Here is an 18,371-nt window from a genome sequence, read left to right on the forward strand (position 1 = left end):
CGCGGTTCCGCGGCTCCTGCAAAAGGCACCTGTAATGTGCTATCAAAATTCACTGAAGAACAGTTACGATAAATACTGCATGCAATCCCAGCTTCAGGCAATCTTTTGTAGGCCTCTCTTGAAAGAAATTGTGCCAATATCATGACAAAAAGTTTTCCATGAATGTTTGACAAAATGTTGAAATCGTCGGAGCCAAGTGATCACACTGTAGTTAGCATATTATCTCCCCATTTATGAGACCAAGGGATGACTCGCTAATTGCTCCGGCGACAATTTCTCCGGGCTATACACAGCAAAAAGTGTGGTGTTAACGGGTGTACATAGAGGACCACACCAGTTATTTTACACCGGTGTTAAATTGACAGTGTTAGTTTAACATATAGGTGTTATTTCAACATCTTTGGTTGTTCCATTTACACTCTTTGGCGTTATGTTCAATCTAGTGGGTGTTGGCTTAACACCACAGGGTGTGGTCTTCTATTAACACCAACTGGTGTCAGTTTTAACACCACAGTTTTTACAGTGTATAATGAGGATGATGATGACGCGTTAGTGAATTTATAAACACGACGGATCATCAGTGGAGATCCGTATATACTAACGTCATAGATATAACATATTGAAGAGGAAGTTTATAATGGCGTCCGTATTACAAGTGGCTCATGGATTTAAAACCTCACTTGGATTGATAAATCGTGTCTGAAATTACATTAAAAAGACTTTTAGCATTGTAGCATTGCTCAATCCATTTAACATTGTAAAAAATAAATACGACCAGAAATGATGGATAATGTATAAAATTATATTTTCCTGTAAAAAAGTCAAATTCCGAGTATTTTGTTAGTTTCCTAGCCTACTATACTTTTAGTATAATACTCCCTACCCATCTTCTCCCCCTTCCCTTCTTCTCTCCCCCTCTCTCTCTCTCTCTAACTCTTTCTTTTTTAATCCATTCTTTCTCTAGAAATCAATACAACCCACCAATCAGATCACGCTACTGACGGGCATGCGCAGTAACGCGTTTACGAGTTATCATCCGCGCCCTTTTTCCCCTTCAATCTTATTCATTTGTATTTCTCGTGATATACATGAGCCTTCACATTTACCTGTTAATTTATGGAGGATAATTTCCCGCCTTTCTTTGTCTTTTGTGTCATCTAAATTGGTGAGTAGCCATTTTCTAATTCAATAAAATAATTTACTTTACACTTCAGTATCATTGAACAATTGAAAATAAATACAGTTTATACTCTTTAAAAAAGTGATTTTTTTTTAATTCGCTCTGTACTTTCTTGGTACTGAAATCAAGAAACATTCAGTTTAATTGGAGTATATTAAGAGTGAACGTATGGATGTTTAACATAAATCTGTTATTTAAAGGGTGAACCTCACTCAGAAACAAGTGAAAGTCACTCTTAATCAAGTGAAATATTATTCACTCCCTTCGAGGAGTGAATCATTTACCTTATTTTTAGAAGGAATATGCAGGTTTGACTGCCTACATAGAGTTGTGCTAAAAAGTGAACGACACCATGCAGAAAAATAACACAGTTAATGTGTTTAAGTTCTGCCAGGTTTTAGATATTTAATAGTGAAACAGGTGATGAAAAATTACTAAAGTTTGTTTCTCTGGGCTCGACAAACATTGTAGTGTTGTTGTCTACATCCAACACTCGGTATGGAGGAGTAAATTTTGTGGCGGGGTTCACTAACTTTTGAGCACAACTGTATATATAGGTTTTATGCTACCCCCCAAAAAAAAATAAATAAAAATTACCATCTTGAATTTACGATCGATGCTTAATCAAGTGGGATTTCAATAGATTTCGCTTTCAAGCTCTGTAAAACAACTTATAATTGTCTGTAAATGTTAATCGTAACTTCATATGCAGGGGCATGAATACTAGGGCATAAATATGAATTACCCCCCCCCTCCCCCCAATATATATATTACAATATACATATATGTATATGTATATATATGTGATGATAATAATAAATAAGTAAAAAAAAACAAGAAAACAATTTAAAAATTGTAATGTATACAGTAAACCAGGGCCCCGTCTTATAAAGGTTAGGATTGATGAAATCAATCGTAACTCTATGGAAATCCATCAGAGTCATAATTTTTTCTACATGAAATTTCCAAAATGTCCTTTGTAAACAAAAGCAAACACACCACACTGTCAAGAAATCAATGAATTTATGTAATTTACGTCATATCTAGAAAACATTTTGAACATTCATGCATTTTAGATGTTGACGTTGCTGGCCGTCCATAGTTGTGATTGATCGGATCAATCGCAACTTTTTATAAGACGGGGCCCAGGAATTCTACTTATGATTTTGGAAACTGTGTATCCTATATTCCTTCAGACAACACCATTTTATTCATTACAATAAGGTAGCGTCAGAACCAAACAAAAGTTTAACAGAACACAATTCTATCGAATTCACAAAGTAAACGTATTGTAGTTTTGTATATATCTTTCATGTTTTATATTATAACATATGTGACCAACTACCCCAAACCACCAATAAATCACCAGGGAAGGTTCTCTGTAATAGCCAAAATATCTAATTGGTCTTCAAAAAGCCAAAATAGAAAAAATAGCTTATCTGAAATAGCTTTTTTCTTCTTTATGCTGTAAAATCTCAGATTGTAAACTCAACTAGAAAACAAAATACAAGAAATTGTTTGTGGACAGTTTGGAAGTTTAATCGAAATTTCACAGTGTGCACATCTCATGCTCGAGTGAACACAGTCTTTAAACCTCGTTTTCTCCTTATATTCTGAAGCTCATGCTCTGTTTCTTCTGTATTCAAAAAAGTATTTCAGTGGATTATTGTTGATCAATTTAGACATACTATCATGACTATATGTCATTTTAAAGCTATGGCTGGGATTTTTCAAACTAGATTAAACTTTCAAAAATCATTTTGGCGACTTATTGTTGGTTTTGGGGTAGCTGGTCACATATATCCCAGAATTGAGTATTGCAATATGAACGAGGCGAATCTTAAGCTTATAACTGAAAATGTGTATATTGATCTACAGCATTTTTCCTCTGTAAAACAACAACTAGTATTTAAAAAATCGTAGCTGGTGATCTCTATACAGAATTATTTGTGTATATTAATCGACTTAACAAGTATACTTTCTGCATAACGGCAATTACCTTCTCTATACCAACAACTACACTCTTCATCAATGATTTTGTAAATGGCCTCTACGGCCTCTACCGCAATACAACAATTACCGACGACTGCACTCTGTATACACTAAAAATATTGGGTAAAAGTTTAACCAGCACGAGGGTAATTATTTGTCCAACGAAATTCGGGCAGTATTTTACCCGGGAAGCATATTGTCCAGTAAGGTTAAAGAATAAGCAGCAATTACTTTAGAATGGGCAAAGGTTTCATCACACTGGATAAATTTTAATGCCAAAAGAAATGCCCAATGTTGGTTGGACACATAATTACCCTCATGGAGCAATTTTTACCCAATATTTTTTATAGAGTGTACAACAAGATTTAACCTCTGTATACACTTCGTATAACAACAGTTGGATTTTACCTTTAGATGTGAAATGGTAAATAATATCACTATGATTTATAAACAATAACACTAGAACAAGTTAACTATTGTCATTGTAAAACAACGATTAAACTTTATACAACAACACTAAGGCCTCTTAAAATGATTTTGTAAATGATGATACAGAAATTCTGTGGGACAACCTCTGTATAACAACAACTACACAATTTCTTTTGACAAAATGATAATTTACCACAGGATCCTGTATATAACGACTATCATCATAATATTTCTGTAAATAATTTTATGTAATGTAATATGTTTTATTGCATGTTTCTCGATAAATATTCATTCGAATTATCGATGGAAATGAATAAACGGTGAGTATTCAATTTGGATTAACCTCAATTTCTTGGTATTATTGCTATATACTAGGAATACATGTCAGTGATATTGCCATAATTCAATTCAATTCGATAGCGTCTGTCTTGCTTAAAGCATACAGAATTATGGTGTGAAATCGATGTGTGTTAGCGAACAGCTGGGGTAGGAATATTAACCTTCGGATAGAAAATCCTAGTTTAATCGGTGAGATAAAATCAATTCTATTTGTTGCATTTCGGCAAACGTAGTCCGTATCTGTCCAGGGCCCCATTGCACAAAGAGATGTGATCAAATTCATCTCCAAAACTCAATCTAAAATTGATTTTCAGCAAATGAAATGGGCGTAGGAGGGACTTGCATTTGATTTTTTGAGTATCATAAAATCGCAGCTCCGTGCAACCGGCCCCTATTTTCTGATATTGTACAACATGTGTATCTTAATAAATACGCAATGTAACAAGCACCGATTGGTAAAAGAAATACTTTTTGAAGGTGGGGGTGATAATATAATATTCTCACCATCAGGGCCTTGAAATTGGGAGTTGAACGATAAACAGAACTCGTGTTCTTGAACTTGAAAGTGAACTTAGTCAATTGTTATCTAATGGAAATATTTTACAAAAATGGGGAAGGTATTTCGAAGATGAGAGTCTACGGAATGTTAGATTTCATCTTCATGAATTACCATCATTCATATAGTAAATACACTCCCTACAGGCATTGCAAGCAAGCCCCGTTGTTCGACTTTTAATTTTCAGGAAATTTTGAGGTTTTGAAGGATGCCTTTTTCCTGAAATATACAAATATCCAGGATTTCAAGGTTATCTAAAAATTCCGTAGATGAATATCACGATGGCCCAAACGCGCCCAATAATTTTAATATTCTCTCAATCAGTAAGATCATTGTATTTAAATTTTTGTGTTCTCTCACTCCGCTTGTTCACAAAAATTATGTTAGACGGTAGAATTTGTAAGTTTGATGCAGTGATTACATGCATAATTCATGACATTAACATCCCTATCAACAGAGTCATTCAAAAGAACAGAGAGTATAATCATATCACATTCGAATAATTGAGATATTTTCAATAATTGTAAGATTTCTCATTCATTTCAGGATAACTCATTTTCAAAATTGTAAGCACATCACTGGTTTATTTCCAATTCGTCTAATGCCAACTCGTCTACTATCATTTGGTCTACCATCAATTCGTTCACTCACCACATGGTTTACTTTATTTAGTCTCATGCCATTCCGTCTGATAACCAGTTGGTCCAATAGCAATTTAGTCCATATACCACTTGGTCTCATTGGACAAAATGAATGAAAATGGAATTGATATTAGACCAACTGGTTATGAGACGAAATGGTCATAGACGAAATGGTGATTAGACGAAGTGATGATTGGACCAAATGGTTGTTAGACGAAATGTTGATGAACGGAATGGCATTAGACTAAATGAAAGTAGACCATGTGGTGAGTGGGCGATTTGGCAGTAGACGAATTGGCAATTTACCATCGCTAGCCATGGCTTGTGTAAATTGTAATTTTATTCTTCATGTTCATACTAAATTGTTCATACTAATGCCCTCAAACAGCATTAAATGAACGTCCAAAATCGGACCTCCTATTTTCTCTAAAAGCTTTTGCGCTAGGTACGGAATGGTTGGACAAACCCCGCCCTCCTCCGTACATTGCACCCTTCCCATGTATTCATTTCCGTTTTACAACCCTTGCTTTGAATGATGAATTGTGGCGCTATGTTTGTTTTTCAGAACCAAATCTCTCTTAGGCAGGCCTATCTAATTTAGTTACATTTATTGTAAGCCACTTTTAACATCATATTCAAGAACATGTTAAAGCAATCAAGTGAAATGTTGTAGGCCTACATGTACATGAAATCTGACAAATTGTTGAGTGTGATAGTTTTTCCGATAATCCAGTTCGTAGTTCCACTCTGCGCATGGTCAGAGGAAGGTCATTGGTACTAAAGTAACATGGTGGTTTAAAATCTAATGAGATAAGCACCAACGTTGATGTCTTGATTATTCATATATTCTTTTGAATTGTGTTTTCATTTACATCCAAAGAAACAACAATGCGTCCACGAATGACTGGTATTTTACAGTTTGCCAAGTACATTGTACAACATGCTATAATATGCATTCAAAGTAGAAATGCCACAAATGGAGTGTTCATTGGTGTGCTATTCTAGTCACCTGGTCTATTCAATTTCTTCATCCTGCTATGTAAGGCATGTTTACGTAATACCTTGCTTTGAAATCTGCCTTTCATGATGGAAGAAATGAAAGGTCATTTGAGCTAATTTTACCAAAATTGTCCATAAAGTCACTACGAACTGGTCTATTAAATGGAGTTGGAAGTTTACGGTATCAAATACCAACTTCATACGGGCTCAACAAAAACACTGGGTGATTCAGACAGTTCCCACGCCACTGTTCGATTTGATTTCTGTTATCAAATGCAAACGGTAGGTTAATCAATATTGTCTGTCGCACAAAATAAGCGTTTACGTTTTATGTTATCATTGCATTTGTATTTTCTACAAGAACTGGTGGAACAGCGATGCCAACTATCATGTGTTCATTTCCAATTGCACTTGTTAGCCTCTCCTGGTATCTGAGACCTATATATTTAGGGCTGAAGGTCAAAGTTATGGGCTTCACGCCCCAATACAGAATAGTGGATAGATTACAGACTCGTGGATAGAATCATGGATCCCATGAGTTATAATAATAATAATGTGCCTTATGTGACTTATAGAGCACCAAATCCACTCTTTAGAGTGCTCAAGGCGCATGAAGAGCTAAGAGTTGAATAAAAAAGTTTTTAGAAGATTTTTGAAAGTCTCGACAGAGAAACATAGGAAAAACAATAGCTTATTGTCCAGAGAGCAAATTTCATATATCACCATGACCAACAGCACCATTCGACATGATTGGAAAGATAAATCTAGCCCGGCCATCCTTCCCTCCGCGAGTGCCATTAAATTGTCATTGCCACTTAAATTGCCATTAAAGTGGTCCTTAATCGACAAGGTTAATGACTAGTTAATATTTCGCTTCTTATTTATCGTGTTTATACAGGTAAGCATTCCGAAAGGTTTTGAGCACAATCCTTTGGCGACTGAGAGTTGTAAATTCATTTGGTGACTTTATACCAAGATGTTTATTTCCACGCTAACATTCATGGTGCTTTGGGTCGTTGCTCTGGCAACAGCCCAAACCACACCCACTTCCACGATGTCAGAACCACCAATGGATGAATGGTACCCCTTCAAGAATCCAGGAGAGATCCTCCCAGATGGGGCATTAACGATACCTTACATCCTGAACGTTGTAGGTGGGTTCTGGACACAGTATCGTCTGATAGACTCCTACGTTTACCTCTGCTCCGCAGTGCTTCCAGAGTTGGAAGAGAGAATCCCGGAAATAGGCAATATGAGTGGCATGTGGAAACCGGTTTGTGAGGAGGTCATCTCTGCGAGGAACAACGAGGATGGATTCAATGCCACAGAGTTCTGCAATGCTATTGTGGCTTTGGGAATGGGCGTCCTAACAGCAGAATCCAACATGACCGCTTGGAATGGCTCTGGAGATATGTCAGGCATGCCCGGAATGGGCATGATGGACATGCCATCAGGGGACACCATGACGCCTGGCCCTGGTGGGAACCCCGAGGATCTATCCATGCTGTTCTCACCCCTGCTTGAATCAGCTGCCAGCGTTGCCCAGGAGCTCTATGGAATCAATATCAGCAATCCTATGACAATATGCCCTCAAGCTCACCACTTCCTAGAGCCATCTTTGCCGAAATTGATCTACGATTTCGAGACGAAGATGTTGAGCAATATGTTGACTTCGGGAGAATTCGGGTGTGATATTGTGGACGAGATACTAGGAGATGTAGGGATTAATTCCACCTCACCCCTATATCCGATTGCCCAGGAGATTGAAGCACTTGTTTATGAAGCCTTGGGATTCGATAGCAAGCAGGAGCTCTGTGAAGAAATCACCAAAGCATTGGCGATTTCAGGTAAGAGGATGGAGCCTTGTTTGAATGGTAGGAATCAGGGTAATGCTGATGTTTGTACCGTTGGTAGTGAAAGTGATTGTCATGGTGGTAGTATTTCAAGTAATAATGGTGAAGGGGCGATTATGGTGGTGGTGGTTGGAGTATGATTGTGGCGATATTATTAATGGTGGTAGGGAGGTAAAATAATTGTAATGGTAGGTGGAGTGGTATGGTGACATCTTATGGATAGATATGGGGTAGGTGGTGTTGGGAATGATGGTGGATTTCGTGAGGTAAAAATAAATAATATGTGGTTGTCGTGGAAGGATTTCTGATTGATCGGTGATACAAATGATGGTGCTGCTGATGGTGGCAATGGTGATAATGGTGCGGACAGGTGATAGATGGAGTGCGAGGGTTGTATGGTAACAATGGTACTGCTGCTGGTGATAGTAATGACGATGATGGTGGTGTTGGTGGTTGTGGTGATTGTAATGGTGGTGACTTGATTGAGGTCATTGTAGATGCATAATCGGTCAAGTAGATTAAACGTGTTATGTCGATGACCTGCACAATACGTTACCCCTTTGTGTCTTCAATCCTTTTTAATAACCAGATTCAGGTTTAGGCCGCATACTCTCAGAGAATGCATATAATGTTTAAATTCATGCTCTCATTTTTGTGGTGGGGGGGGGGCGATCAGGCGGTTAAGTAGACCCTCGCCATCAGTAATGACTATGTTCTCTTTGTAAACTCATCTCTTAACGTCGTACCCTTTTCAGAAGCTGAAGACCTGGCAACAGAAATCGTTAACCATCTCTTTTTAATCCTAACCGACGAGGATGAGTGTAGGACTATCGCCCATGGCGTCGTAGACATCATCAATGACGTCATAATGATGATGACCCCAATGGATAACTCGACATACATTCCTTGGTCTATAACCGATGATGTCATCTACCAGTATACCGGATTCATGAGCATCGAGGAGATATGTGAAAATGTTGATAAGAACTTCTCTGGTATGTGTAAACATCCCTACCAAATAATGGTTTGGTTCTACGTTTAATAACACCAAAAGAAACAAGAAGTAAAATTGCCGTGTGGTTTTGGTTTTTGCTCCTAATCTTAACCAGAGGCTTTGAATCTCATTCCTTTCCTCATTTCTTAACACAATTATCCCCTATAGGAAAGAACACAGTGTCCCACAATGTGTGCCACTAGTGTGCTCACAGTGTGGAACACAATGGGAAACCACATTCACACTGTAAAATTTGAATATTGCAAAAGTGGGAAACACGTATTTAGATGGTAGACCGTGTGAACAAGCTCTACAGTCACTGACGAGGTGTCCAGTGTAAAAATATTTTCACACTGCTGAATTGGAGCATTTTGACATTGTGGATATTATTTTCACATCGTCCAGTATGTGAACACACTGTGATCATAGTGTGTGACATTGTGTCCTTTCCAGCAAGGAAGAGGAGGCCCCGGAGGTTAGGTGAATAAATTATCAGTGACATATATACATTGACTCATTAACTTTCATCGTTTTCATGGTTTTACGCCAATACATGGACCACTTTAGTATTTTGGGGTGATATTCATATCAGAAAGATGAGACGTGATCGAAAAGGTTGTGTATAATGAGAATGTACGATGTAGATGAAGGAAATATGATAATCAAAATGAATATCCAAACACTTTCTTTTTTTTCTTTTATCAGGATGTCACTCAAAAGGTTTCGACCGAGATGCGTGTAACATCTGTTCCCTGTCAACGGAAGATGGCGCCCCATCATTTCTCTCATCCGATCACAGAGACTGCGACATGAAGTGTCCCATGGGTAGTTGTAATACCTATACTCATTGGGGTTGCAGGCGTTTAATTCAATTCATTTCTTTTACTTCATTTCCAATTCAAACATAATACAAAGACATATGAATCAGATACAAATTAACGGATTGACATTTTAAAGAAAAGCAGTCTAGAAATAGAGCATAAATGGACATGAGGTGGTCCACACAATGATCATGATTGGAGATTAGTAGGCCTGCTTATATTTTGAGAATTCTCTTATGAGCGCTATACTACAGGTTTCACAGAAGGTTTTGCAACATGAAGAAAAAAAAAAATTATCAACCTACCCCATTCCCAGCATTTGCAAGTTGATACAACTCAATGACAAATATTTACACTGCAAAAACTCCGATATTGATTTAACACCAGTCCGGAATCTATAGATGTCCACACCAGAGAAGTATTGAAACAACATCAGTTTTGAATCAAACCGATGCTGTTTTCAAACTAATTGTTGTTGTATAAACCGAAATAATCTGACGTTAGGCCAAATCAAACCTGGTGCTCTTTAACACTTCTCTGGTGTGGACATACATTTCCAGGCTGGTGTTAAATCAACACCAGAGTTTTTTCAGTGTACGTGTATTCATAATATGGGACTGGTTTTCGGAAGGGCAATCACTGACTCAACCTCTTTTTAGAAAAAAAAAATGAATGTAAAATGAGTTCCTATCCAATTAAAAAGGCATGAAAAAGAAATGTACTTTGCGAAAAGGGGGGCTTTCATGGGTCGATTTTTATCCTTTCTAGATATGGACTTCGGAGCAATGAACAACGAATGTGGCTTCTGCGTCCTCGGTGTTACAGGGTTGGATATGAATGAAGGTTTGAATGAATGCAACGAATGCGGAGAAGATACATCATGCATAGGCTGTGACGGAGAACCAAACAGGTACGTCAACAATTAGAATACAATCCTATATCATATCTAAATTCTGTATACATATGTGTGTGTGTGTATATATATATATATATAACTTTACACATTTATATATATATATTATATAAATAGTGTACAATCTATTGTACAATATGCTGGATTATAGGTACGGCAAATATAAAATTATCCCGAGTGCAGGTTTATTTCACCGAGGCCGAAGGCCGAGGTGAAATAGGCTTGCACGAGGGATTATTTCATATTTGGAGTTAATATAGTCCAGTAATATTGTATGATAGAATGTTCACTATTTATTATAGTAAATAGATCCCTCAATCTAAGCCCCCATCATGGATTTTACCATAGTCTAGATCTAGATGGCATACGTTCATCTTACCTTATATTTGTGAAATTCCAATTGAACACGATGAACTCCTAATTACATGTAGCAACAAATGAACTCCAAACAGTCGATGAACTCCTAGGCCAGTTGAATGAACTCCAAACAATTAACTCCAAACAATGAACTCCAAAATAATGAACTCCAAATAGACAGTCTAGATCCATAGATTCCAATCCAAAAGTTTAGAATGACAGAAATATTTACACAAGTCTTGGTCTAACTTAGACAGTTTAGGCCTAGACCTAGTCTAGTAAGTATGTTGAAAGTTAGTTATTTTTGATTACATACAATTTTGACCTTACAATTGTTGAAGTGGAGGTGCATTCTAGAAGAAACTGAAGAGTTGATATTGATAGGGGAGGAAGTCGGCTGACTGTTTACCACAAGTTGTGATGACTGTGCATGTGCCTGTGGTGGTGAAGGCGATTGAGGAACGTTGCTAGTAGTGGCAGTGCTAGAGAACCTGACAAACTTAGAAGATCTAAGTACCTCTCTGGCAGAGTCAGAGGTTGAAGAACATGATGCTGTCTCTTCATTTACTGGCGATGGTTAAACTCATTCTCCTCTTTTGACTCTAGCTCTCCAACTCTTGAGTAATGTTTGATGCTGTTCTCGGAGCGATGGCCAGAAATTGCCATTATGTGGCGAGCTTCAAAGCCAGCATTATCAAGTTTGTTGATGGCCGTGGCACGGAGGCAGTGATTGGTGTACACTTTCGAGCATTGTGCTTGTTTCGATATCACTGACATCTTGTTTCCAAGTGTATGTAAACCCACAGGTACATTGTCATACCAAGGGCTAGCTGACTGAGCAGGCCTTCTTGCCTTTGGTCGCTGCCATAGTGCATCACAGTTTTCATTCAGGTGAGAGAGATATTCAAGAAACGAGTTTACAGGGCAGTCAGACTTACCAGTTGCCCCGCCAGTTGCATACATCCGTCCACCCTGGCTTTCTTCATCGTGATTAAGTTCGCCGCGATGCCGATGGTTCTTGGTAATCATATCTCGAACAACATGGACATATCGTTGATTAGCTGAATCTGTCTGTACAGCGAAATCATCTTTCTTCATTTGGCGAAGATTCTCCCTGCCCCGGTTGCAGAGATGTAACATGAGGTCTAAGAATTAACACCTTATTCTGCAAATCCTTTGGTACGGTCAGGTCAAAAGACTCCCTGATTTTATTCATGTCCTCAGGTGTAACCGGGTCCTTATGTCGAATTGCACCTTTTCCCTCAGCCTTCAATTTGTGGAGTATGGCTTTGAACATTTCATTACATCCATCGAATGCAGCATCTTTACAGATCGAATTGACGGTGCTTCAAAAAGTGACGCTGCAAACCGTACCGAAGAGTGATCATCGACCTCTTCGCATAAGACTCCCCGTTACCTTGGCGGAGCTCGGCGTAGAAAGACCGTAGAAAATCGTTCAGTTCTGGGGCACTGCATCGCTCAGTTAGTACTGCAAAATCCACTTCTTTCTGCCTACAATACGACCTCACGATGTTCAAAGAGTAGCTTATTACTCCTTTTGTCCGCGTGGAATCCTTGTCATCCATAATGGAAGCAAGATCCTCTTCCGTAAGGGAAGGAAATCGGCAATTATTATCCATTTTGCAGTTCTTCGCGAAATTGTTCGCCGGTGAAGAATTGACAGAAAAAGTGTCCGATAATTTTCACCTACGATAGGCATGATAGCTATCGATACTCAAAATTTGTCGTCTGCTGCAAGGGGTTAAACCACGTAAATTTGTATTTCTATCTGCGATCGGAAATTATAAAAATGCTACTTTGGGAAATCGATATACATGTACAAATATATCGATTGAAAACAAATTAATCGATATTCTCCCCATTCCTTTAACACGGGTTTTGCCATCCAAAAATCGAAAGTTATATTGTACATGTACAATATAACTTTTGAAGGGAGGTGACGTGGTACCAATCCAGCCAATCACAGCTCGTATTTTACTATCACTATTTACTATATATATATATATTTTATATGTATGTGTGTGTGTGTGTATGTATTTATGAATTTATTATATAGTCACGAACAAATTACAATATTTACAAGGGATCAGAGAAATTAAAGAGACCAACACAAAAACAATATTTTAACGAAAAAAAGTGATTCATGTTAATACGATGTAGATGTAGCTTGTCAGAAGCACGAAACAAATTCAGTTTTAAAATAGGTACAGAAATTAAGCAAACTAAGATGTTTACCAAAAAGTATATCAGGGAATAAGGCCTATAGTACAGAAAAAGACTTTATGTGCATGTCGTTACTGTAGTCGAGGGTTGCAGAAGCACATTGTATAAATCATGGATTGGTAAACTTGTAAAAAGTTAACATAGAGCCTATACTAAGATCAGTTATGTACCAAGACCCCGAAAACTAGAATCTGGACTCCATCAAACTATTCTCCTCGAAGCAGCCGCTCTGTAGCATCAGACTTCGCAACGAGGTCTTTGTCTCCAAGACGTATCCGCCACGTATACACACAAACCTATGCAAAAACATAAAAACGTACCTATGTAAAACCACAAGATTTCAGAATAGTGCTTTCCCAAGTTTCACACAATATTGTTAAACCCTACTTATTCAAATCGCACCTCTCACCGACACATCGCTTACTTTCCTTTATTTTCTGCAGCGCATACAGACATATTTATTATGCGTTAAGCGCTATTAAAAACTGACAATATCATTATTATTCTTATTACCACCATTATCATATTTGTAATTGTACATCAATCATCTGCTGTGATTATATGTCATAATTGCTTTATTTTCTTCAGTGGAGCTGTTTTTGACAACTGTGATGTCTGTGCGGGGAATCATACTAACTGCACGATTATTGTGACCATAGAGCCGTCGGCTATACCTGAAAACACGGATTACAACGTAAGATATACTTCTTTGTAACTATGTAAGATGAGCAATTAGTAACAAGGCTTTTGATTGGTCTGATTCGCTCTCGTCAGGCTTATATCATTGCGCAGTTCGTTATACGGTATAAAAGCGATGTAGCCGTTGGATATACCCGACAATTATTTTTACAAGGTTGATTGTGGCAGAAGCGTAATAAGCAGAACAAATTGTCTGCCAGACATGGCGTGTGGGGCAAAACCTAAAGAGAGCTGCAAGCAAACGAGCACCAAAATATATATTATGGATTTTCATTAATAGTCAGAACATTTTTTCATATTTCACTCATATTCCTTAAGTTTCCATTTCTTTCCCTTTCTCCTTTTTTCTCGGTAATGATCTATTTAGGTATCCATGGCTCCCTTTGGCAGTGTAGTAAAATCACGCGAAATCGTCATTACGCAAACATGTAATAAAATGAGGTCACCACAGTGAATCGATAACAGCGAGAGCGCTGCACATTGCCAGCGGTTCACGGAGATTTGCACGCAAACCTATGAGAAACGAGCGAGAGCGAACGATTCCACGAGCTCTTCCCCCTTCTTTCCCTTCCTGGCGATTTGTCCCAAAACAAAAGGATTTCTGCAAAGTACGATACTTTGTTTTTCAACTTTATTAGCATTCGATCTATCCGCGCCGATTTTTTTTTTACCGTGGCATTTTGTTATAAATTACCAAAAGAACCTGTACATCAGTTTTGCCGAGCTGAATAAAACGACTGATAGGCGTTTATGACAGCCGTCATTCACGTAAACTTTTGTATCCGATATGTAAACTTTCATTCTACACGTAGTGTACTGATCAATATGCACACAACGTCGTACTTGAAGGTTCGTTATACTTATTCATAGGTGATAGCAACGGAGAACATAATATTGACATGTACAATAAAAACCAGTAAAAACTATTTAAAAATGACGAGTCCTTGATGCAGTTCACCGACACAGTGAAGGATCAGGATCGTCAATTACAAAACAGATGAACATGATGAAATTATAAAACTTACATGACTTGTCCAATATCGCATGAAACATTAATATCCCTTATTTTTCCTTTGGCTTATGACTGTTAAGTGCAGAAAAGGGGGAAACGGTGAATAATTTGGTACTGGCTGTATGGTCCCGTGGTCAGTTAGCATGCATGTTTGTAGGCCTACATTCACAATGATCACGTCGATGGTCAGAGAACAATTTCCCTCATTCATCTCAATTCTCTCTTATCATGCTTATCATTACATGTATCATGTGTATACCAGGGAGATGGGGTTTGGTGTGTGCATGACCGTGTGCATACAAGGAAAGATAGCCGAGGTATAGGCATTAGTTTGTGTGTAAGTTCATTGGGCATGTTGGGTCGTCTCTTCGGTCAAGAGCGTGGGTGCTGTGTGCATCATTGCACGGTGCAAGCTTGTGTGTCAAATACGCGCGAAACGACTAATAACAGGCTACAAAAATCACTCGACCATGCTGCCGCTATGCGAATTCGGTGTGCGAAGATTACGTAACTTTCACCGAAATTAACGCTACACCGTAATGACGATTTCTCGTTATTTTACTACACTGTTTGGCCCCCACCGTATGTACGCTATTGCTTTGTTGAAAAACTCCTGAGCCCCATTTTGCCAACGATAATTATTGCCCTGGTGGGTGTTTCATAAATTAAGTTAAGAGCGACTTTAAGAGCGACTGGTGAAACTTTCTTACGCTCTAAATAATCACCAGTGAACATCTAATGGGTAATATCATTCACCAAAGAAAGGATCACCAGTCGTTTTAAAGTCGCCTTAACCAGAGTAGTAGGTCCATCCATGCCTTAACTTACGATAAACTTTATAAAACGGCCCCCAGGATTCATGGGACGGATATCTCGATCAGAAAACTCATACCATGTTTTAATTTTTTGCAATCTTATTTTACTGTATTGCCCCCCCCCCCCTAGATAACGGTGCATGGAGCCGGGTTTCACCAAGACCCGACACCCGTCTGTCTGTACACCCGGATATCCGACTCCGTGGAATTCAATGAAACCATGACGGTTATGGACCCATCGATGGGATACTGTCGGCTAACTTAGAGCGTGGTAGGAATGAATGGTCAGGAATGATGATGATGGTGGTGGTGGTGATGATGATGGTGGTGGTAATGATGATAGTAGTAGTGATGATGATGCTGATTGTGATGGTGGTGTATTAATGGTGTTTATGATGATGATGATTATACATGTAGTAATGGTAACAATAACGTTGATAACGATGACGATGCTGCATTTCGAAGGTGGTTGTGTTGTTAAAGGACAAGTCCACCCCAACAAAAACTTGATTTAAATAAAAAGAGAAAAATTCAACAAGCATAACACTAAAAATTTCATCAAAATCGGATGTAAAATAAGAAAGTTATGGCATTTTAAAGTTTCGCTTATTTTCAACAAAATAGTTAAATGAACGAGCCAGTTACATCCAAATGAGAGGGTTGATGACATCACTCACTCACTATTTCTTTTGTATTTTATTATATGAAATATGAAATATTTTTATTTTCTCGTCATTGTCATGTGAAATGAAGTTTCATTCCTCCCTGAACACGTGGAATTCCATTGTTTTAACATTTTGTGCTTCAGGCAAGGAGGTCCTAATCGTCAAATTCGTAAAAATTGAAATATTGTATAATTCAAACAATAAAAAACAAAAGAAATAGTGAGTGAGTGACATCATCGACTCTCTCATTTGGATGTAACTGGCTCGTTCATATAACTATTTTGTTGAAAATAAGCGAAACTTTGAAATGTCATAACTTTCTTATTTTACATCCGATTTTGATGAAATTTTTAGCATTGTGCTTGTCTGATTTTTCTCTATTGATTCAAATCAACATTTTTCTGAGGTGGGCTTGACCTTTAATGTTATTTGTGATGCTGATGCTGATAAGAATGTTGATGCTAGTAGTGATGATGATGATTTCTTTCTTTATTTATTTATTTTTGATTTTTTAAAAGGGTAGCACATTCACCAATAAGTAGTGGTCTTCCATGGGGCCCTGAATAACAATAAACATATTTACAAAATGCATAACGTATGTATGTTACGGCATTAACCCTAAATAGACTGGGCTATTTTGACGCCTAAGAAGACTGGGGGGGGGGGCTGATTCAGGTCCCCCCCCCCCTTATGATCTCGGCCGTCGATCGCGCGATCGCGACGAAAATTGGCACACACGTTACCCATGGCATTATCTACAAAACTATATCATCAAATTCTGCAAAAAATCTCATGTCTCATTAATTATGCTAATTTATGCGTAAAATCATAAGTTTGCTCTAATTAATAAAATAATGCCCCTGAAATGCTAATTTTCGTTTCACATACTCTAGATAGCCATCTGATCAAATCTATTTGAAAAAAAATCAACATCACATTTATTTTCTTATGTATTCTATTGTTTTCTAAATTTCTTATGTATTTCTTTGTTTTTCGACTTTTTGTTTTTTATTGTTTTTTCAATGGAAATTATTGGGGACTTTATTTTGACCATAAAAAAGATAAAATTATTGATTTTAAGCAGTAAAAGGAAAAATAATGGTACATTTATGAATTTTGGCTAAAAACACTATTTGCATTGGATTTGTACACAAATTCACGTTTTTGAGTAATTTTGGGTCTGCATGCACTTACGAAATGTTGCGTAATTTCGGAACCGCGTACCCGGTGGTCACAATTTTGGTCTCAAAAGTTGCGCGAGACTTGAAAGTAAAAAGTCAGCGAGCGACGCGGTCAAAAAATTTTGCGCGGCGGATTTATCGCAAAAAAAGTTGAGGGGGGGGGGCTGAATCAGCCCCCCAGTCTTTTTAGGGTTAAGATACACATTAGGATTTGAATGTAAAACGAAACATTAACAAACTTAGCAGCAAACAATGACGATGATGATAGTGATGACGATAATAAGGCTGGTAATGATGATGATAGTGATGACAATGATGATGCTAGTAATGATGCTTGTAATGATGATGATGATGGTGATGATTATGATAACGATAATGATGACGACGACGACAACGATTATTCATTGATTGATGGTAATGCTGAAGGTGAGTGGTGACCATTTCCTCAAAAGGGCCCTGCACAAAGGGTTGCTTTGAAACGTAGTTAAACGCAATCCCCATTGCACGCGCTACTAAGCAGTACTTAATGATGATGATGATAGTGATGATGACGACGATGATGACGATGCGGAAAGTTTGATTTTGAGTTAAGATTAAACAGAGCTCTTTGTGCAAAGGTCATCAGTAGGATTCTCATATTTAAACTAAATATTTCATGACAGAAAATCTTTTAGACGGACG

General features: G+C 37.8%; 1 protein-coding gene across 1 annotated transcript; it reads left to right on the top strand.

Moving 5' to 3' along the window:
• Nucleotides 1-985: 985 nt before the first annotated feature.
• LOC121406301 lies at nucleotides 986-12,458 on the top strand. Its single transcript, XM_041597314.1, has 6 exons — nucleotides 986-1,165; nucleotides 7,035-7,983; nucleotides 8,745-8,984; nucleotides 9,689-9,808; nucleotides 10,573-10,714; nucleotides 12,299-12,458. The coding sequence occupies exons 2-6, from the start codon at nucleotides 7,113-7,115 to the stop codon at nucleotides 12,456-12,458; spliced, it is 1,533 nt and encodes a 510-aa protein (XP_041453248.1). The 5' UTR covers nucleotides 986-1,165; nucleotides 7,035-7,112.
• Nucleotides 12,459-18,371: the final 5,913 nt, after the last annotated feature.

The sequence above is a fragment of the Lytechinus variegatus genome, chromosome 19 (genome assembly GCF_018143015.1).
Source record: "Lytechinus variegatus isolate NC3 chromosome 19, Lvar_3.0, whole genome shotgun sequence".
NCBI lineage: Eukaryota > Metazoa > Echinodermata > Echinoidea > Temnopleuroida > Toxopneustidae > Lytechinus > Lytechinus variegatus.